Source organism: Epinephelus lanceolatus, chromosome 11 (assembly GCF_041903045.1).
Source record: "Epinephelus lanceolatus isolate andai-2023 chromosome 11, ASM4190304v1, whole genome shotgun sequence".
NCBI lineage: Eukaryota > Metazoa > Chordata > Actinopteri > Perciformes > Serranidae > Epinephelus > Epinephelus lanceolatus.
In genome coordinates, this window is record NC_135744.1 from 18,394,672 (window position 1) to 18,417,674 (window position 23,003).

The 23,003-nt window shown below is 42.2% G+C and overlaps 1 protein-coding gene across 3 annotated transcripts in view; it reads left to right on the forward strand.

The window, feature by feature from the left end:
• Positions 1-23,003, forward strand: part of spns2 (SPNS lysolipid transporter 2, sphingosine-1-phosphate) — a 97,179-nt gene that overhangs the window by 65,931 nt on the left and 8,245 nt on the right. For 2 of the 3 annotated variants that reach the window (XM_033640843.2, XM_033640860.2), the window contains 6 exons: positions 235-387; positions 682-871; positions 4,435-4,500; positions 6,006-6,104; positions 10,596-10,759; positions 15,075-15,111. In XM_033640843.2, the coding sequence (XP_033496734.1) occupies positions 235-387; positions 682-871; positions 4,435-4,500; positions 6,006-6,104; positions 10,596-10,759; positions 15,075-15,111 (709 nt within the window). Of the gene's footprint in view, positions 1-234; positions 388-681; positions 872-4,434; positions 4,501-6,005; positions 6,105-10,595; positions 10,760-15,074; positions 15,122-23,003 lie in introns of all 3 variants that reach the window. The other variant, XM_033640851.2, reaches the window with a different exon arrangement.

The window sequence follows — 23,003 nt, forward strand, 5'->3', positions numbered from 1 at the left end:
TTGCTTACCATTTAACACAAGAGCTGCAATAAATTCTCATTTCCTCACCTTTGAGACAACACTAATCCCCCTAAACTCCTGTCATGTTCCTTTATTATCTGATTACCAAAAGAGACCAAGAGATGTTTGAGATTGTGTAACAGAAACAGCAGCTTGTTTATGTTTGCCTTTTGTAAGCCAAGATAATCACCTGTTTGAATGTGTGTTTGTGCGTGTCTTTCTTTGTTCGGCTAGTCGGAGCTATGTGTTCTCCTCCCTGGCGTCCGCGGCAGTGTCTTTTGCCACAGGTGCGTTTGGTATGTGGATCCCTCTGTATCTGTTCAGAGCCCAGGTGGTGCAGAAGACGGCGGAGCCCTGCACAAACGGGATCTGCAGCAGCACAGACAGGTAAGAGGTTAATGACTAAACGCAGAGTGCAGGCTTTGAAGTCACTGGTGTAATCTGAAACGTTGTAAAAGGTAAAGATACCAGCAATCTTTGTGTTCAAAGCTGGATGAACTGGACTGAACTGCTATAGCTTTAGTAGTTCAGTCCAGTTCATCTGTTTATATCAGAAGTATTTCAGTGTATAATAACCAATACTATTTTTAAATGTAAACCTTTATTTAAAGGATTGCACACACTAAAAACTTGCATGATATATATTTATAACAACACCCTTGTCTCTGCTTTCCTGTGTAGCCTAATCTTCGGGGCGATCACCTGTGTGACGGGTCTGTTAGGTGTGGTCATCGGGGCGGCCACCACACGCCTGTGCCGCCAGAAGACAGAGCGAGCCGACCCGCTTGTGTGCGCTGTCAGCATGCTGGGCTCGGCCATCTTCATCTGCCTCATCTTTGTGGTGGCCAAGAAGAGCATCATAGGAGCTTATGTAAGGCCCAATCCTATTTCTTATTTTTACCCCTACCCCTCGTTCTTGAGTTCACGTTGTGTGGACTCACCACTCAACATCACAACGTAAATTCAACCAAATATCAATGTGTAAAGATATTGGTGACCAGCCGGGAACACCTCGCCCTACTCCTCTATCCCAACAAGAATCGAGACACCCTAACCGAAGACATGAACCTGCAAAACAGAGGTGGAAGGGCTAATTCGAAGGGGCAAAGGGTGTATTGGCAATGGGCCTAAGAGTCACTTCCTGTAACTGTTTCTAAGAATCAACAGTGTCCTCAGTGAAAAATGTCCCTCTAACTAAGAGCAATTACTATGTTAATTATGGATTAGCCTCAGGGGCTGAGAATTAAAGGAGAAAGTCTGGTAACCAATCTAACAAGAGAAGGCTTATCGGGTGGGGTTAATGTTTGAATCAGGAATAAAGCAGTGGCAGGACACCTTGCTTGACGCCAGTTCCTTTCAGGCCCAGAGGCAGTGAGTGGGTGTAGCTCCTCATAATGAATAGCCTTAATTGCAAATTAGATTGAAATGGCCTCAGGAGGTGCTGCAGGTGGCTGAGGCTCATACCTCGTCTGGCCAAAAGTTAAAAGTCTCAGGCGAATGCCCAGAAAGCTTGTGTGTCTAATTGCCTTGAGAAGCAGGAAAGGGTGCAACTTAACAATCCTTGCCCTGAAACAATGCACTCTGGGCTGTTGGACTCACCAAGCACAAATTTCTCACTCTTATCAGAGACAAAGGAATAGGAACTGACTCTCAGCAACTTGGGCGGTAATAATGCTGGAAGGCTGGAAAAGATAGGAAATATTTCCCATGCGTGTAAAGGAACATAACAAACAGCCTCCCATATCCTAAATATGTGACCTTGGCTGACCTTGGCATGTTTGACTTATTTAATGTATATGTGAGGTGTGTTGTTTTTATGTTCAGGGTGATAAGCCACTGCGATAACACGCCCTGTCAATCAAGAAAGAATGGAAATATTAAACAATAACCTTAATTAAATGCTCCATGATCCATATACTGAGCAGAGTATTTTCAACAACGGCTATACAAAGGAGTTACTAAATGATACATAATTACTCGCTCAAGTGGTGATTTTGACTTAATGAATGAATAAACTCCCATGAGGTCGAAGGCACACAGTTATTAGGTGTATCACAGAGGCAAGACTCAGTCAATTAGACCTGAGGTGTCCATATTAATTACATGATTACAGATCTGTCCAACTCAATTTTAGACAAAAGCCTGTGTGACAGAAAGGGCTTTTACCCATGCACTCAAGTGACACCAGTTTTCGAGGTGCATGATGCACTCAAATATTTTATTATCTCAACAAAGAAGAATAAATTCTGAAAACATACAACATCAATAGTAGTTCCTTTTAACAAAAATGTTGCTAAACAGTAGCCAAAAGCAATTCTTTGGCTCATAATCACTAGGGAACCTGTTTTGGCGCTGTATGGCACCCACTGTAAAATAGTGAATACAACACAGTCCTGTTTGGACAGCACTGGTTTAACTGTGCGCCCATGGAATCAGTAACGTTACATGCTTATGAAGTGCATCCACTGTCACTAAAGCACTAGCATTAGGGCATTGTGTATGCCCACACTGATATCTAATGTTTGCAACATTTGAATACAGAAATCAACGCTGTGCTAGGCTAACAAACCTTAAACGTGTTAGACATTTAAATTAAAGAAACAATTAGCATACCTTGGAATGAAACGTTCAGCAGCTTGATGTCAGACTGTAAAACTAAGGTGACTGCGACATCATCAGAGGTGCCATATAGTAATATAGTGTTTTTAAATTTTGGAGCCAGGGGCCCTTGAATGATGCCAGATAATACCTTAGATGAGTCAATATGCTTCTAAATGACACTTTTATTTAAAATATGAACAATTTTTAATAATTTATCTCTGGAAATAAACTTTTAGTAGGCTGTTGTGGTGTTTTTATTTTTATTCTGTCAGCAGTAAAGTAAACTAAACTAAACTGAAGAACCAGAGGAGGACCTCTAAAGAACAATATAGGGGCTTAAAAGGTTCTGTACTGGATCTTCAGCTTACATTAGATTAGTTGACTAGGGAAAGAACTAGTAGAGAACCTCTGAAGAACAAACATATCCTCATATTACGCTTTGTATGATATCTAAAAAATTAGCATTCAACGAATGGCATCATGATGTTACGTATTTTATGTAAAGTTAAGTAGGTTAGGTTTACGAAAAGAAACTAGGTTGGATGTTGTAACATCACATCCTCAACGTAAATTGTTTCCTACATACCTTAAAATAACACAAAGTTCACTTGTTGTCACACAGGACACAAACACCGGTCTCTCGGGGGAAAGTCCTGTAATTGTTGGGCCCATCCACCACCCCAACGTACCTCATCAGTGCACTAGTCACATGATCGCAGCCTTCCTAATTAAATGGGTTATATGCAAATTCCGGTGCATTACTTTCCATAGGTATACATACAAAGAGTGCATGCACCTCAACCCATGCCAAAGAACCGCTGAGGAACCAGTTTTTCTGTGCAAGTATTACAGACCTTAACTTTCAACATGTGACTTCACTTTTTCACAGACTACTCTACTGTACTATATTAAATCATCGTACAGTACAGCAGCAGTTGTTAATGATCAGCTCAGGTTTCACGGCGAAGTGCTGACAGATGTGTCATATTATAAGGCGTGACGTGGCCGTAACGATTGACCTCTCGCAGCTGTTGTCTCGTCAACACGCAGCTAATCTGAGGAAAGGCCGGGCTTCTCTCTCCTGAGAGGCAACATGTCGGTCATGGTGTCTGGTTCGCAGCTCTCAGAACAGACTTGTCTACATCTCCTCCGTCAGACTCCTTCTGTAGCTCTCTGTACTGCACTGTAGGTCTGGCACACCGGCAGAAGGGTTATTCCCCAGCAGGAAACACACATCAAGGGGCCATGTTAAAGTGTGCCAGACGAAACCAGCCAATACAGACACATGAGATTCCACTGCAACGAAATCCTTCTGGGTCTGTTTTTAAGAAAGTGGCCAAATAGTAACACCAGCTGGTACCAACCCGTGTACATACAGCAGCCCACATGCACATATAGTAAACTGTATGACAGGTCAGCTATGTTATTTATGTTTTCGGTTCCACCCATTCAAACATAATTTCAAATCTCGCAGCTGGATCTAAACATAGAAAGTGTTAAAATGTTTCCACATTGAATACACGGCTTTGACAAGAATAAACAGCCCTTATCATGCTGTGTTGTTTTTCAGCTTGTAGGCTAAATACTCAGCTCAATGGGACCAAAATGAAGGCCTTCATCTCCACGTATAATTGGGCCACGGCATAATAACATGTTTTTAAACCACAGCAACCAAGGCACTTTTATTCAGCAGTAGATTCCCACACACACAGTAGCAATATCTGCAAACCTCCTCTTTTGGCTTCATGTCTGGTTACCAGTCCTTTGTGTAGTGGAAATGGGCTGATCTTAATTAGCACCACTAAATGGACTTTTTTTTTCTGCTTTATTTAGGTTTGCATCTTTATAGGAGAGACACTGCTTTTCCTGAACTGGGCCATAACAGCAGACATTTTAATGGTAAGTACTGAGAACCTATACTTATCCACTGGGTCACTGGAAATTCCTGCAACAAACTGCGCCCACTCAATTAACTACAGTTTTGTGAAATGTGTGAGTGGACAACAGTTTGGGTGCAGCTGATAATTACTGTCTCTACCAAGGCTACATCCACCGTAACAAATTTTCATTTTAAAATGCATAACTATTGCTACGTTTACACCTAGTGTCCACACTACTCCAGCATTTTGGAACCCCTTAAACGAAGACCTTTAAAAACCCTGCTGACCTTGTTTCAGTTTGAAAACTCACCTTTTTGTGTCGGCCAAAGAGTTGCACCTGAACACACCACAAAGACTACAGCGATCAGCCAACTAGCACGTACCTTCTGCGCTTGTGTGAGAGGTAATAACTCTCCATACCAGCCAGCAGTGGTAGTCTGTCTTCGTCATTTGAAAAGAGAAACTGAAATACCGATAGGACGGATTCAAGACGCTAGTTAGCCAGTTAGCACATTAACAACAACCCGATGTTGAACAAGAACAAATTAAATTTACCATGAGCTAGCGAACAGTAACACAACAATTTCAAACAGTAATTACGAACACGCCCTCTTGACTTTAGGTGGTTGTTGGCTTAACTGCCAATCACAATGATTTCATTCACCGACTGACTCTGCCACCAATGTTGATTCAACATGCTGAATCGGCCAGAAAAAAGGCTGACAAGGACCAACAGTGCGGGACACACCACAAAAACTGTCAGCCTGGTGTGTCAGGGCCCTTAGTCTGGAAAGGCGGAAACTGAGACTTCTTAAACAATGAGGCACACCCATGTTCGCTTCCTGAACGGGTATTACCAGTCATGACGTGTCAGGCCAAAACATTATAGCTAGGTCTACATATCTTTTGTGATTTTACCTTTTCTATTGTTACTGCCTCCTTTGACAATGGATAATTATGTCGGTACCGCTCTGATACCTCACCATATTTGCCTGTTCTGTTTTGTTACTTTCAGCTAACTAGCTTGTCGTCAAGCCAAGCAAGGAAATCTCTGGTTTTTCTTTTCGCCATCTGCTTAGTATTTTCTGTAACTAAGCCAGTTTTCAGGCATGTCAGCATGAAACTGCTAAGTATCCCAGAGTGGATGTAGCCCAAGATTCATACACTGCTTGTGGAAACAAATGGAGGGGAGCCCTTTCTCTGATGTATGTTTTGGCATCTAAAAGTGAAAAGTGAGCCAAATTAAGTTAGACTTTGAGTAAGGTGGGTGCACCGACCAGTGCTTTAATTTATAATCAGGTTGGAGACTGTGGTGAGTATGTAGAGACAGAGATAGGACATTTTAACTGTGACTGACAGGTCTGCCTGGGGTGTTCTGACCCAACGAGGTGGTCACTGCGTGCATAATTGAAGACTGCAAGAGTTGTTTTAACACAGCTGAGTGAGTCTCCCTACCTCTGTCACTTCATCACCTCAAATCATCTCATATATTTTTCACCCTCTTCTTTTTTTCTCTCTTCACAGTTTGTCGTTATCCCCACGAGGAGAGCAACGGCGGTCGCCTTTCAGAGCTTCACCTCTCATCTCCTGGGTGACGCAGGAAGTCCGTACCTGATAGGCCTGGTAAGACTCCAAAGAAAAACGATGTGTGAATGGAGGACTTATTTAAGAATTACCCTATGTCGTAAATCCCAGCACATCTTTAGTGAGCGCCACATTCATACACACCATCAGATACCAGTTTAGCTCTTGCTTTAAGTGGGCCAGTGCGAAGTGAAGTACAAGAGGAGCTTTTAGCACACGTCTCAGGAGGGCTGGTGAACAGAGTTGTGATTTCACCACTGCTCTTCAGGCTGTCAGTGGTGTTTTCTAGTAAATCTGGTGGTTCCCAGGAGGGGCCGGTGTTACTGTATGTGATTGGTCAGGAGATGAGAGAGTGGTTCTTACTGGGAAGCGAGGCCTCTCAAGGTCACTCAACCCCCATCAGCCCCCCCGCACCATCCAAACTGCATGCATACATCCAGGAGGCCGGAATACAAGAGCTGCTTGCTATTCAATGAAGTGTAAAACAGGATCCACCTCAGACTGTCAAGCAGCATTCTTCTCATTCCCAGCAGAGTTAAATAGTAACTCTACTGAGGTACACATTCTGTAAGCCTCAATTAAGCATAAAGGTATAGGCGCTTTTGTATTGACAACACACAAAAACATGCTGCAGTGACATCACAGCTATACTGCACATCACAATCTTCACATCACATCCTAATGTTTAATTTCTAATATCAGTGTTTATGATGCACTTTGGTGCCGGTAAATTGCTGGAGAAAGAATAGACTGCCTTAGTGTCATGTGTTTACATTTTGTTTTATTGTTGTGCCTCTGGCTCACAGCCTAGGTCATGTTCACAAAGGCAAAGTGGAAGTCTTTGATTAGTGAATCAAACTGATCCTCGAGATCCTCCGCCGGGGCCTGACAGGCTGGCAGCAGACGCAGCTGTCTGTCGGGATGCATTCAAAGTGTCCTGTTATTCTTTTCTTCCTAAAATGGAAATGTTGAACTATTGTCGCAGCCAGATAAAAGGAGCAGTAAGTTATCTCCGAGTACTGACAAGCTCTTCAAAAGACTAAACAAAAGTGGCATTTACGAAAAAAAAATAAAATAAAAAAATAAAAATTCCGGGAAGCAGAATTTGGCTCAAAGACTCACGCTGTATTGTTTCTGCAGATCAAATATAACCCAGCGTCATCTTGTATTCTACAGACCTCCCTCTGAAACATTAAGAGATGCAGCACTTTGAAATACAGTGTGACTCAGTCTAATTCAGTTCAGTTCCTCTGATGTAAATATTGCAACCAGCCAATTCTGCCGCACAGGCTTGTTGTTCAAAATTTACTATATACAGACCACTACACATTATCGGTTAGTTAGGCAAGTTCACTTTACATGATGCAGGACTATCAAACAGTATGTAGACATGCACCAGGCAGGAGCTATGCAGGCGAACTAATGTGTTGTCATAAATAGATGGTAAATAAGCAAACAAGTAGTTACCTAACAGCACACATTTCCTGCGAGGCAGCAGACATGGTCACATTAAGGATGTGTGAAGTCGATAGCGAGGGCTGCTGCTCTCAGGAGTGGTGAAAAGTTGAATAAGGACACTTTTTACTAAAATCTGACATTTCACAGATTCAGCAATTAAACAGATTAATGATTAGTTAATGATGAAAATTACCATTAGTTCCACCTTCAGTTTCAACCTCACACCATGATATGTGGAAAAGGGAGACTACCTATATGATTTCCTTTCTCTGTCAGAATAATAACACCCACACACACATACACACACTGACATGGCCCCACTGTCAGCCAGTCACTCCAGATCTCCATCCAGCCTCCGGGGTCACGACTCTCCTCTGACTGACATACCAAATGTCCGGGGGTTTCTCACCCCTCCACAAACCCCCAACCAACGAGGCTCAGAAAGCTCCAAGTGCGTCACCACTCACTGCCTCAGTTCCTGAACTGAGGTTTAGCACGCGAGTGTGATGGACGTGTCGTGACGCACACAGATATACAGTCACCCATGCAGACTGGCACAAATCCTGTGAGTGAGCAAAGTGCAGAATCTCAAGAAAAACAGACGAGTGGTTATTGCTAAGCAACCACAGGAGAAAGTGAGTGAGTGAGTCAGTGCATTTGGTTCACAACTGGGTTTTGACATGTGTGCCAAACAGACCTGAGGATGATGTGCTCATCCCTGCAAACCAATGTGGTGCTCCCAGTGCACCATAGTTGCTTTTTGTGGGAACGCCTGCAGATATTGGTGCCTGGATGCCACATAACTGCCACTTTCTGTTGTGTCAAAAAGTGCATCTGAAATTCTCTTGAGCTTGAGCCAAGATCCTCCTCCATCAGCACGTAGACCAATGCAGTTGTCACATAAGAATCCCCCGAGGACCGCTTAATGGACTCCTCCTATACTGTACGAGTAGGACATGGCCGCAGGCAGAGTGGGTGGCAGGGGAACGCCAGGAACAATCTCTCAGCAATCTCCCAAGAAATTGCCTTCTAGCTTGATAATTAGACATGCAGCAGTTCACCATGTATTTTTAGCTAAGCCGCGCTGTGCAGGCAATTTATTGTACCTGATGAAATAGCTCTGCACTGGCCACACACACAACTGCTGGACCTACACCAGACTTTGTCACACACGTGTATTTTATTAATTTCCTTCCACCATCCTCTCTTTTTCACAAATTGATCCTTACTAGGGATGCACTTAATTATTATATTAGTTAATTTTGCTTTCAATAGCCTGACACCCATTAACAGGTGGCTACCCACTTAATTTGAAAAAAAAAAGATGTGAATACAAGAGGCCTTTCCTTTTTGTCTGAGCTTTAGCATCACATTTCAAAGCGCTATCCATTTAGAGGTGGTGAAACTTTAATGTTTTGTGATGTAAATGTCCTGCCTTTTATTTTATTTTCTGTTGGCTTTGCTGACAGACCAGTGGCTTGCTGCTTTAACGTGGTGCCTACTGCCCAACATCAGGTCTCCACTAGTTAACCTTGGCCGCTTTGCACTGTGCACCACCCGGGTTGGATGGGAGCTATAGCGGCACCACTCATTCTGCGATTACCGCTGGTAACGCCATCCTGGTGGTGGTATAGCGTTGCTGCAGAAACCTTCTGGTGTCCCTCCGGATAGCCCTTGTGAGTAAGGAGCTTCATTTTGAGCCACAAAACCCCTTTAGCACTGTTGTGTTAGCACCACTAGCCATGCTAGTCTGGGTTGCCACTGGGGGAGACCAGAGCTTGGCTACCATGTTTCCGCAACAACACTGTGGGGTCAAGATGCCACTATTAGCAGCAATGAAGTGCACCTCAAGCTAGCTGCCAACAGAAGTTTAGAACACAGTGCAGTAAACTGAAGAGTAGCTAAATTTAACTAAAGACCGACATGCATAACTGGCATAGACTGTTAAAAAAAATTGACTTAGCCACCATAACGTCACCCATTGGTTTGTGGACTTCTGTTTTGAAGCCTGGAGTTCAGCATTGCCCATATTTTGGTGAGAAGGTGGCGCTATGGAGGAGCGAGGGATCTGACTGAGAAGCCGAGGATGCTATTGGCAGACAGCCTGTCATTTAAAGCTGCCCACCCTTAATTATGCCTATATGCCCATAGGGATTGACTCACTCCTGTAGTCAGCCTCAAGTGGCCGCTCAAAGAACTACAGTTTTTGGCATGTCCACATTGGCTTCATTTTTCAACCCTGGAGGTTTCCACTTGGTAACCAGTAAAAAATATTGTTGGCAGTTAACCAATTAACAGTTAACCACTGACATTCCTTTACTCCTCACGATGCATTAGTGCACAGATGAACACAAACTGTACACACATGGCCACTCCCTCCGACATCCTCCTGTCAGCAGTTCTCCAGCTCTCTCCGTAGAGAATCCCATTCTGCTGACGCTAACATATAATCAATGTGCTTCAGCCGGAGTGACCTACGACCACTCAGACTCTCACTCACACATGGACAAGAAGCCCCCTCTTGTTCCTGCTGTGCATACATACACATAATCTGCTAAAAGCTACCATCAGCAGCCTCCTCTCCATCACAATTGTCAGCACAATGATCTATGTGTGTTTGTGAGCTGCCTTATGAGTGACATCGGGAGGCAGAAATGGTCACTTCACGCTCACCATTCTCCAGCTGCTGTTTTCCTCAGCGCACGCATGACAGACTGAGTGTTACTCAAAACTTCGACAGCAATATGAGCTATTAGCTGTGAAATCCTGCCTCTCTTAAAACAAAAGCAGGGCGTCTTACATCATGCTGTGTGTCACTTTTCTGTGTTGCTAGGATAGAATGCAGAATATGAATTCCCTCTGCATGTGAGTCAGCGTGAGCGTGAAGCCAGCACAGCATCATGTAATGTGTGAGAGCATGACTGGATATTTTAGGAACTTTCGGTGGATGATTAGTTTGAATAAAATCTCCTCTCTTCTCTCTGTGTTTGTCTGTGTGTGTGGTGGTTTTGGTGATGGTGGCGTGGGATGTGTTTGTCATCGTGTATTGTGGTGGCGTGCCTGTGTGTGCAGATCTCTGACGCCCTTCAGGAGAGCTACGCTACGTCAGCGCTGTGGCGGTTCCTCAGCCTGGGCTATGCCCTCATGCTCTGTCCCTTCATCATCGTCCTGGGGGGCATGTTTTTCCTGGCCACTGCGCTGTTTTTCCTGGATGACCGGGAGAAGGCCGAGAAACAGTAAGTGACTCAGACGTTGTTTGAATAACTCATCATTATTTCATTTGTTATTAAGTCATTCATTCTTTAAATATTTAAGACATGCTTGAGATGTCCTCCACTGACTCTCTGAGTAAGAGCTCCAAAAATTCAAACAATCCACCTCAGAGCAAGAGGCTGAAGAAGGAGCAATGATCTTGGTGTTATTCTGAGCATAGATAAAGAAACATAGATGCCTCATAAAATGCTTGGCTGATGATTTTTTTTTTTTTTTGTTGACCAATGCAGAAGTTAGCGTCACCCGGTTCCCTTGTCAAAAAGCCTTTTGGATTTTGTGTTATTGCCGAAAATAAGCTCTGTGGCAAATAAAAGTTTGATACTTACACATTTTGTTAAGCAAGATAATTTTCATTTAGGATAAAAAGCACTATAACGTTTGTATTTCCCAACCAACTGCAATGATTCATTTTTATATTCATGAGTTTATGATCTAGTAGGAAAAAAGTTTTGCCTCCAGTTAATTAGAAGCTTTATTTTAATGCTATAATTGCTGCTTGATGCTCAAGAAGAGGAGTGTGTGTTAGGGTTACATGAACTAAATAACCAAGGTGGTGGAAAATAATTTATTGTATTTAGGAATTATAAAAGCTCATGTTTGTAAATCATGGATTTGGCTTGTTTTCCTGCAAGTCTTGCTCTCTGTAATATGGCGGTGATGTTGACGTATCACTGCAGCCGGCTGACACAGTCAGTGTCTACATATATATGATTCTGAGTCATACAAACACAAAGGTGTCAGAAATCTGGAGAATGCTATACTCTTTACCCAAGTGTTGGAGTTTGACGTGTCTGGGTCAAGTAGCCCAGTGGTGCCAACAACGGTGCCAACCCTGCTAGACTCAGAAATGCCCGAGAGCCAATAGAAAGTCCCAGTCAGCTAAAAGTTCTCTGGAGCTGACACAAGCTGTTCTGGCCATCAGTTTCTTTAAGTGTGCTTACTTAAACTTTTACCAGCTACCGCCTCATCTTATTCATGCATTCATAGTTTCCTCTTTGAAGCACAAAAAACGTGAAACCCAGAGGGCACGGTAGCTGGTCATGGCCTTAAAAGGCTAAAACAAACACACGCATCCTCTTTGAGATGGTGAGACATGACTTCTTGTTTCTTTCTGACTATTTTTTCCCACTTTTTTATCACATTGACTTACTCCCCTGGTGCCAGCGCCCTCAGAAATGACTTCCTTCCTGTTGAAGATGAGGGACATTTTTAGACAGGATGGCAGTCTGATGTCTGACGTCTGTCTGCAGTCGCCTTGTCTTCACCCTGTGGAGTTGGGCGCTTGTTGTTCCCACGCCAGTACCCCTCAGAAAGAAGAGAATTTAGTGCACATTAAGCCCATTTGTAGTCACATGTACTGTGAAAGAGAACCTAAGATTTACAAAAGAAATGTGGAAACTGAACTTCAAGTTTCAGTTTATAATCCTGGGTACAAGCTACTATTCAGGCTGTTAATATGTCCTCTGTGTAATGTTAATAGCTTTAAAGAGGTGTCTGCAAAGGCACCACTAAGCCGTGCTGTGGCCCCTGTTGGGTTTGCTCCAGGAAAAAAAGGGAAGAAATGCGAAACAATGACTAAAAGAAAAGTCACACTCTTGCCGCCGTGCCAGTAATAGATACTAGTTTGTGGTCCAATGTGTGGCCCAAGCTATCTCACCACATTATTGCACAGTGTGGGCAGATGGCACATGTTCACTCAAACTATATGTAGCCGCAGCCCTTTGACTTTCACACTGCACGCTCTAGGGCAAAGCTAATAGAGCAACAGATGGAGTGAAAAAAGTCTCAGATATGAAACAGAGACACTTGGAGGCATTGAGGTTATTCCTGTATGTGCTTTTTCAAAAAATCCTTAACATACATGTGTGAGGGCTGGCTTCATTTCAAAGCCAATACACCATCTTAACTTTTGGTGTTTTACTGTATTATCCACAGAAGTCTCCTCCTCTTCAAAACAAACAGACCACATTATTTAAACTGATACAAAAATTGAATAAAGTTGTTTCACGTTAGAAAATTCGTGTGTCCCCAATGCTGTTCGACTTGCCACAGAGGAGCTGCTAGCCCAGTTCCTGCAGATTTGTGCTCACCTTTTTTCCCTGATAACTTAACATCCAGATGTTCAGAATGTTTTTAGCAGGAGCCGAATTATCCAGAGGTTTCTTTCTCTCTAGACCAGGTGCTTTAAATTGATAAAACCCTAAATAAAGCAGTTTCATGTTAAAAATCTGTGTTTCTCTGATGCTGTTCAGCATGGCAGGGGCTGGAGCTGAGCTGCTGCTGACGTTTGCTCAGCTTGTTTCTCTCGTAATTTAAGATCCAGCCATTCAGTAAGTTTTTACCAGGAGCCAAATTATCTACAGATCATGTGATGTGGTCCATGGTCAGGATGGTTTGTGCAATTGTATGTCCAATTTGTGGGTAAGGTTCATGAGGGGAAATGAATCGCATCGCATCGCATCGTATGGTATCGTATCCGTATCATATCTTCCTCTCCAAAAAAGACTGGTATAAAAACTGAATAAAGCAGTTTCACATCACAAATCAGTGTTTGGTTGGCATGAGCTGGACATTTGCTCAGCTTGTTTCTCTGGTCATTTAAGATCCAGACGTCCAGTGACTAAAATCTTTAATCTGGTTAAAGCATATAGATAAAAACCACCAAGATCTAAAAAGTGTATCTTAAAAATGTGACTTAAAACTGGATAGAAAGTCAATTTATGACAGCTCCTGGCAGACAACCACAACCCTGATTTAAGCACAAATGGGATATGACACCACTGCAACGCTACAGTGAGCAAATGACACAAACTATGTCCTCGTTGAAAATTACTGTTTACTCTGGGGTTGAGTATTGTAGGCATTGTCTGAGATAATGTAAGTACACAGCTCAACAAAATATATGACATTGGTCAAGTCATTTTGTAGACATTTTAATGCAGAAAAGATAGTGTAGACAGCTGTCAGGATGCAGACCACTCTTTGAGACCAACAAACAACAACACTGCTTGTTTTTTAGCAGGACATCACAGCATTTCCAGCTGCAATTGTGGCACCAAACTCGGTGTGTCAACAACCAAGTGGTTTTTGGGCCTACGCATGTCAAACATGCCTGTGGTTAATGCCACATGTTAACCACAGCGTTGTCGAAATGTAAAGAAAAGTAAGGTTTTGACATATCCGCCTCACAATAACATGCAAATGTTACATATCTGTGGTTTGCAGAAATGTGCAATGCCAACATCTGGTCTGGCGATTCAGTTCATTCATGCATCCAGTGCAAGTGCATGTTTAAATTTGATGTCAGGACTTTATGCTGAGAATACACTCAAAAACGTATGAAATACTTATTCTCCTGTTTTACTTAAATACATTTCTGTATCTACCAAAGATCTGCCTGATAACAAAGTCCATGTTCACCTCTACTTTGCGTGTGTGCCTGACCTATAGATGGGTTAATCATACACATGCTTGTCAGATTACATCCAGGCGTACATATGTAAAGTAAACATAGCGTTGCATTCCTCACATAGTATACCAAAGGCCTCTACAGAACTGTACAGATATGTACTTCACATCCCGAGGAAGAAAAACCTCAAACTTAAACAGCAGCAGCTGTTATGTAACAAGCTGCAAACAGCACCTCGGGGACCAAGAAAGATGACAACATCCACAACTTTGTACAATTAGGGTTGCTTCATGTCTGTGATATTTATAGATTCCATTCACGCTATAAAACCCCCAATTTATAAATTCCCCCTGACTTTACAGAGCGCTTTGTGACTTTTTTTTCCCCCCTCTGAGTGTGTCCTCAGATACTCAGCACTATTTTTAAAATGCGCGGAGCCGAACGAGTTACTCACTGGAGCGCGCCTTTCTATTTCCAGCCTTAAAGAGTGCTTTATTATTTCTAGGTTGTTAGCTTTTTTGGGCTGCAGGGTTGCCATTAATAGCTCAGGTTCAGTGCGTGTGTCCCTCCTCCCACGCATTCACCCAGTCCACATTTACACTTAGTGATGTGTGAGAGCAGAACTGTCTCATCTGCAATGCCAGTGCGCCTTGACAATACTGATTCAGTGTGGGTCAAGGCAGGCTGAGCACTGCAGCCTGGAGGACCAGCACATTTGACAGACCGAGAAAGACAGTTAGCATGTGATGAGTGAAATTAGAGGAAACTGCTGGAAAAAGAGAGTAATAAAGGTTAAGTGTGGTTCAAGAAGACCTGTCTGAAAGTATCTGTGCATTGTCTAATCCCTGAAACCATTCCTCTCTCCTCAGGTTGAGCCAGCTGACACGGCCACCCTCCTCAGTCAAGGTATGACCAGGTAAATTGCCTTTTCTCCTAAAGACGCTTTTACACTTTAGTGCTTTTCACATCAGCAATTTAAGTGGTTATTAACAAAGAGATGGTCTTGGAACATTAACATTTATAGGGCTCTCTTCTCATTACCTGGGAAGCATCATGTTGAGCTCCTCTCATTAGAAGGAACAACGATAAGATAAGAAAAGAAGTTTTGTTAGGACTTAAAAGACACTTTGACCTGAGACTATCCAGAGCTTTAAGGGTAATTTCAGTATTTTTTTTAAACTGGTCCAGTATTGAGTGAGAGCACTGCAGCCAGCAGCTGCAAAACAGGCTGCAATATAACCCTCAGGCCATCTGCACTGTCATTTTTCACTAAGAGCGCTTGATTTTGCCACTGATAGGCTCAGATTGTTATTACAAGTTTCTGACTACAGATAGACTTTTTTGTCAAAGAGTAAGATCTTGTTTGTTTCACCAGAACAGCCCCAAAGTCATCATTGTCAAACTCACCAGACTCCATTTAAAAAAAACTTTAATTTAAGCATGTATAGAGCCATCATAATTTAACATTTAACTGGGTCAATTAGGGGTTTATTTTAACAAAACCAGAGTTGGTTATTGTTGAAACAGTCAAAAGATGAAGCAAGATGTTGTTTGTGAGTTTTATTTTGTTTCTGTCGACTTTGAATGAAGTGTTTTTTTACAATGATAAAATTATTGTTTATTTAAATGGAGTCTGATGTGTTTGGCAGTAGTGATTTATGGGCTGTTTCTCGTTAAACAAGGATCTTACTCTTTAATGTTATATCTCTGTGGAGATCCTTTCCATAATGTTGTCAGACATTTGTAATAAAAATCTGAGCCTGTCAGTGGCAAAAACAAGAAATTGACGGTGCGCAATTGCCAATTAAGGTTACATTGCAGCCTGTTTGGCTGCTATTGTCTGCAACCCTCTCACTCAATACTTGACAAATTCCAGTAGTTGTTGTGTCTGTTAGTCACTTAGACACAAAAACATGGGAAAACAAGGTCCAGGTTAAAAAATACGGAAGTCACCCTTTAATGACAGCCTAAATTCTGGATGTGATAAACGCTAACATACCCAAATGATTGATCTATGATCCATTTCCCGTCCCATTGTGCTCGGGGGAGTGTTATGGCATTCTTGGAGTGGTGGTTATTTGACCAGCTATCTGGCATCTTATCAAGACCTGAGCTGCCTTCCCTCCTTCCTGCCTTTATCAGACTCACACACATGGTACAAAACCTCTCTAATTATTAACTGAGGAAAGAAAAGACAATTATTGGCAGCACACCAGCCGACTTTGCACTGTAGGACAATGGGGGGCTACTGTAGTTGCTGGTAAAGAATAACAAGATTAAACTCTGACTCACTGATTAGAGGGACAAGGAATCTGTTGTGACTTATTTGTAAAGGTTATCATGTTTAGCGGAAAGGTCAAGGTTTTACCCCTTCTTAATCACTGCTTTATAACCCTGTCTGCGTTTATTTGTCCTACAAACATTCATCAAAATACTGTATGTACACAGAGTGCAAAAAAATAGGTCACGCGTGTGTAAACTGCTGAGTTTAGTATCACCACGTCCTGATAATGCTCTGCGTGCGTCTTCAGTGGGAAATGTAGAAGGTCGGAGTGATAACTGTATGACAAACTAATCACTCAGTAGCTTTCCTAAAAATAGTTTACTCAGATAGTTTATTTCTCGGTTTCCAAGGAATAAAATATGTCAACAAAGGTTTGATCATGAGCTCACTACTCGGGTTTTTCATGATAAAATTGCACCAACTTGCGAAAACCAGGAAATTGAGGTGTGTGGGATTTCTGTTAGATTTCAGTTCAGGAAGCGGAGTGTTCTGCCAGTTGCAGCTCCCTGCAGTATTTGAAGGTAACAGTCGACTTGGCCGAAAAACTGTGCGAAGGTGCAAATTCCTGCAGGCAGAAGACAGGATGATCCCATGAACTACAAAAAACACTTTATATCATTGCTGACTATTTTCTCAAGGGCTGATTTGCATTTTTAGATCCTTCTAGCCAATCATTTTTGGTTCGTATGGTCATGAAAAACCTGGAAAAGTCATGGAATTTGTAAATAGGAATTTGCAGGTCTAGAATACATCCAGAACGTTTTAAAAAAGTAATAGAAATGTGTTTTACAGACACCTGTATAAGACAGTATGTGTGGCTCAGTTAAGGTTGACTGAGACATCACGTTATGCCATTCCCTGCATGGGCCATGTTCTTTGACGAGATGTAAGTTCATGCAACACCAAGAAAATATCGATTAAATAATGTCTGGCTTTACTTGAACAAGTATAAAGCATGGCTTGAGAAAGACCAGGACCCAGGAAGGCAGAGTTTGGTAGCAAAATTTTTGACATTTTTAACATGGGAGAGGAAGCGCTAGCTAGCCATGCTAAGCGTTTCAGTTCCCATCACCAGCTTTTTTACCCTGGTGAGCAACATGACGACCGCTGCCAGCTGCGCAGGTTCCCTCTGGTCCACCGGCAGACAAGGGACCATTTCGGATACTGTGTCCAGAAACGAAGCCCTAAATGCAGATGTATTGTCGGCACTAAAGGTGGCTAATTCTCGTTATTCTCTCCCAAAACACAAGCCAGCCTTTTTTAGGTCATGTTCACCGAGAACCAGATAGCTGCCAGATTTGCATGCATTGTATGCAAGTGCTCATTTACATTTACTTTTTCACATCCTCCATATTTTAAGAAGCTGACTGGTAAATTTCAACATGGGTTTTTATTCATGTTTTTCATGTATGCACAGAGGTTTCAGAGAATGTATGGTCATTAAAGTCATAGAAAAGTCATGGAAATTTCTTGGTAAAAATGGGTATGAACCCTAAACGTTAGCTTCCATTGATTTCACTTTGGAATAAAACAACTATTTTTAGGGGCATCCTGATGTTCTATTTATTGATCAAAAGTCAGTCATAACCACTGTAAAGAACATTTTCCTTTTTGCATTCAAGGACTCTGATATCTGACATTTTAGCATCGGCTGATGAAAAGCATTCAGGGTTCAAGGTCCAGCTTTATTGTCTCATTGTGCAGAGCTGTATTGAATAACAATATGGAATTGGACACAGTGGTGGGAAGGGTACTGAAAGTCTACACTCAAGTAAATTACTCCCATAAAAAATGGCTCTAGTAAAAGTGAAAAAAGTACCTGGTTAATAAATTACTCAAAGTGCAAGTTACTCTTCATTTTAGTATTTTTTTAGGGTGTGCAAAATTCTAGCAGTAGCTTATTCCTTGGTTCTGGCTGTCATTTTTCTTTTTCCAATTCATTTTAACTGAGTGCCACAGGAGTTGATTGGAGGGTGATTGAGAACACCTGCTGCACAGGGTGTGGGGACTGATTCCAAAGTAAGAATTGAGAGCAGCTTGGTGCATTTCTCCTCTGGGTCAATCAGGGTGTGACGACGCCCTTTCCCAGGGCTTAACAGAGGTAGAGAATTGCATACTCAGGGCATTCTGATCCTTCCTCAATCTAATGCAGACCTCATGTTGTAGATACTGTCAGCCAGAAACTCTGGAAACTCTTTGCCCTTTTGAGGCTTCTTTACTGTCTGTTGCTGCTCTGTTTGAGGTTGACTTTGTGCATTCTTAAACTGAGGTGGAGGATATATTAAAGAACACCTTTCCCCTAGGTCACCTGCATCAGGGCCGTCCTTAGTGTTTTCCTGGTGCTGGTTTAATATTGAAGCAGCATTTATTTGTCATCATTATTATTATTATTATTAAGGAGGCATTTTTTCATTATGAAGGCTCTTGTGAGATTTGTTTCTCCAACTGAATACCTTTTATATTATGTGGTTGGGACGGTTGGGCATTTTAACATGGGTGAGAACTGACTCGCTCTTGAAAGCAGCCTCAAGTGGCCATTCAAGGAACTGCAGTTTTTGGCACTTTGACATTAGCTTTCTTTTTCAGCCTTGGAGGTTGCCACTTGATTATTACCCACTTCTGATTAGACAATGAAATGCAAAGACCAAAAACTAATCTAAGATTGAGAAAGAAGCTAATAATTCACAAGTTATATTACTGGAAATACAAATAATAAGCAAATAACTCCATAAAGAAATAAATATTTCCACGTCAAGATATGATGCGCAAGGTACTCTTGGTGCCTTGGTTGTTGATGTTCTGGGATGCTGCATCAACTTCTGCCTCTTACAGTACATGCATTGTTTGAGTTAAAAAATACACTTCCGTTTTCACAGGAAATGTCCCGTTTGCTTACAGACTTAGACAGAGTTTCAAAATAAATGCACTACGTCAGTACAACACTGCAAATTGATTTATTTTTTTCCTTCAACTACAAACGCATGTAGTTACATTTTGCAAATATACTCGTGGTTGGGTTTAGGGAAAAAAAAAGGACAGGGTTTGGCTTTACAATCTTATGGGAAGCAAACACCGGCCTCATGGGTGAAAGTCATTGGTTGTTGGATCTATCCACCACCCCTCCTGCCCGCCGTGATTGGACTTTTACATGTTTTCCCCTGACACCGTTAGGCGCCATTAATCAATAACGGCAACTGGCTACATATCATGCAGACGTGAAAGGACGGCTTTTTTAGTTGGTGTCCAGCAACAGAAGTCACTGACCATGTCAACAACTTCAGAGAGAGAGACTGGGTTGAATCTGCATTGCCTATAATGTGACAACAATGAGCCTGTTTCCAACACTTTGTGCTTGTCGCTGCACCACCACATAATATAGCCTAACTTTGCCCCAAAAAAGTAATAGTCTGATGGATCACCCATCACAAGCAACTTAGAAAGCTCTGCAAGTCGATTTGCATTGTGCACTGATGAATGAGAGGCAAAGGCTGTCTTGAAGGCAGGAAATCAATCAAAAAAAAAAAGTTGTGCCATGCTTTAAAAAATAGTCTGGAGAAATATCAAGGATACAAGATTTGTAGTTAATGGGCTACAATATGCAAAACCAACAGTGTGGTCTTCTGCTGCAAGTGCTGCAGTGTCATTACCACTGGCAGGGCGACATTAGCATGCACAGCTAATGACAGGTGACATGAAAGGCTCCCACACGGCTGCCACACATATTAGGTTTCAGTGGCAGTTTGTGCTCTCAGCCTGAGGGTTTCGTCAGGTCTCTGTCGCACACAGCAGCTAAAGCATTTTCTCCCTGCTGTCAAACAGGGCTAATTATAGAGAACAGTGATTACAGCTACATGAGGTCAGAGTTGAGTATGCCTGCGAACTGATCATTTCTATTCCAAAGCGAACCACCCAGACGCTTTGTGGTGATTGATTCTCAGCAAATTTGTTTTGGAGGATAATCCAATCAGTGACAGGCGATATTTCCTCCCCCGAGTCTGACTCACAGATCGATACAGTTCACAGTTCATCCGCTCTCTGATGACAAGTATTCAGTCTTCACACTCACTCTGACTACTGCTCCCAGGGGTACAACACACTGCTCTGAGATACAATTAAGAAAGAAACGTGGGTATATAGCATTGTGAAGTGCAGTGGTAGATTAAGAGGACTACATGCATTGCAGAAAAGTGTTTGGCTCTGACAAAGAGTGGAAGTGAGGGAGAGGAATTTAAAGGAGGAGAGAAGAGACACACGACTGCTGTATAAATGAGGATGAAGACAAGCAGTAATCGCCTAAGCTGTTATACATCGCAAGCTATTAATCTCCGCTGATGCAATCCCAGACGGAGATCAGATACACTGAGATCCAATTAACTTCCTCTGCAGGAGGAACCGGCCTCCACTGACCAGATTCACCCAACACCGCATGATAACCAGACGACATCCCCAAGCTGGGGGCTGTCAAAAGATCAGCGTGAGATCTGACAGCGGAGCTTCACACTCATTTATTCAGTATCCACAACCCCACACTACTCGAGGTGGAAGCTCTCATCACGAGGCAAAACTCTGATTTAGTTGCCGTTGTCCAAACTTTAACTGTTATAAGTGTTTATACAGCTGCAGGCACATTCTTTCCTTCTTCACACTCTTATCATTCAACAAAAGCTCTGAGTCCTCAGTCGGCAGAGTGGGTTCATGGTGACACATGCACATACACACACACACACACACACACACACACACACACAGGCTGTGTTCACATTACAAGCAAATGTGGCCCTCATGTTTTACAGATCAGATTTTTCCAGAGCAGTGTGGACACAGATATACGATTTTTTCCAGTCAGATCTGGGCTACTTACATAGGTGGTCATAAATCTGATACTGTGAGAACAGTTATATCAGAATTCATGTGTGTTCTTCCCAAACATCCATGTTTGCCTATTTGCTGTGACAGCGTTGTCGTGAGGCTGTTTCTCCATGAAACATTACATACATTACATCGCGGCCCCACCAGTTCTTATTCCCCTCCCAGCCGCACCTACACCTCTCTCCGCAGAGGGAGCAGTAAGATTAGAGCAGATAGATAATAGAATTAGTAGGCCCAAAAGCCTGTTCCAGAGGAAAGGAACATTCAGTATAAGATCTCTTCTTCATCCAGCCTACTTATCCTAAACATAACTGAACTCAAAACTGACCATTTTCTCGTACTTCTTAAATTGAGCTACCAAAAAGTAGCCTTCCCTTGTCTCTGCCCGATCTTAATTCAAAATCTTAAAATGTTCTTTTTTCTCTCTCTCTAATCTGTATTTGTCAGAAATAATCAGCTCTTGAGATAACAGTAAGATACAAATGAAAACTTGATTGGCTTATAAATAAGTCTGCACAGTTTCAGAAATTTGTCTCAGTCATCAAATTCAAGTCTCGTCACCGAATACCACTGCTTTGTCAATGATTTCAGCGTCAGACACCTGACACCAAAAGCCACCTTTCTCCGCAGTATGATACTTGGCTGGGCGGTGTTAGTTTGCATTGTAATGATATATACCCGGTTGGCAGGGATGGCACCTGTTGCATTGGTATGATACACCACTGGACGGCGTCTGGTTGAAACTCTGCTTGTCACAACTAATATAAGGAGCTGGAAAGTCCCATTAATGTGGGTGGGAGGGGTGGTGGATGGATCCAACAAACCCCGGACATCCACGTGCTTTGGTTGCCTCAACCCAACCATGTGCTTTTGCTGATGTCCCAGTGTTGGTAGTGTGTCCTGGAATGTCAGCAGCAGATGCAGAAGGATACCTTGTGCATAATATGTAGACATGAAAGGCCTCTTACAAAGTGGTAATATGAATGAACGTGTTGCGTGAAAACAAACAAAATATGAGGGATCAGGAGGAAGAATTCTATGACAAGAGACAGAAATGCATATTTTTATGATTTTCTCAAGATCAATAACTGATTGTCTAAGAAATATAGTCTGCTTATCAGCTGAGCAGCATTTGACTTCTCAACATAGAATGAAACACAAAAACATGTTATGTCAGAAGAGCATATGATGCCAACTTGTTTTCCCGTCTTCAGCAAACAATCAAACAAACAAGCAAACAAAACAGTTTACAGTGATCAATATTAAAAATGATGAGTTAGTGTTATACAAAAAACAAGTAATTTCCCATTAAAATGACAATCTTTAGTTCACTTTTACAAAATATTCTGGAGATGAACCTTGCTCCGCTGTGTCATTATTTTTTTTACTAAATGCCTGTTTTGCAGATGTGTCCCAATGCGCATGTGTGCAACATTATTGGTTGCATGTGTGGCGTTCAAGTGCATAGATCCGTTCACAGTGATGTCAGATATGGATCGCTTTAAACATGAACATGAACTATCTAGGCAGATCAGATTTGGGAGAAAAACATGGAATTAAGCAATAAGCCTTGTGCTAGGAATAGATAAAAAGAGGAGGAACGCAGTGCTGTCTTTCCAGTTGGACTGGCACAATATCAGATTTT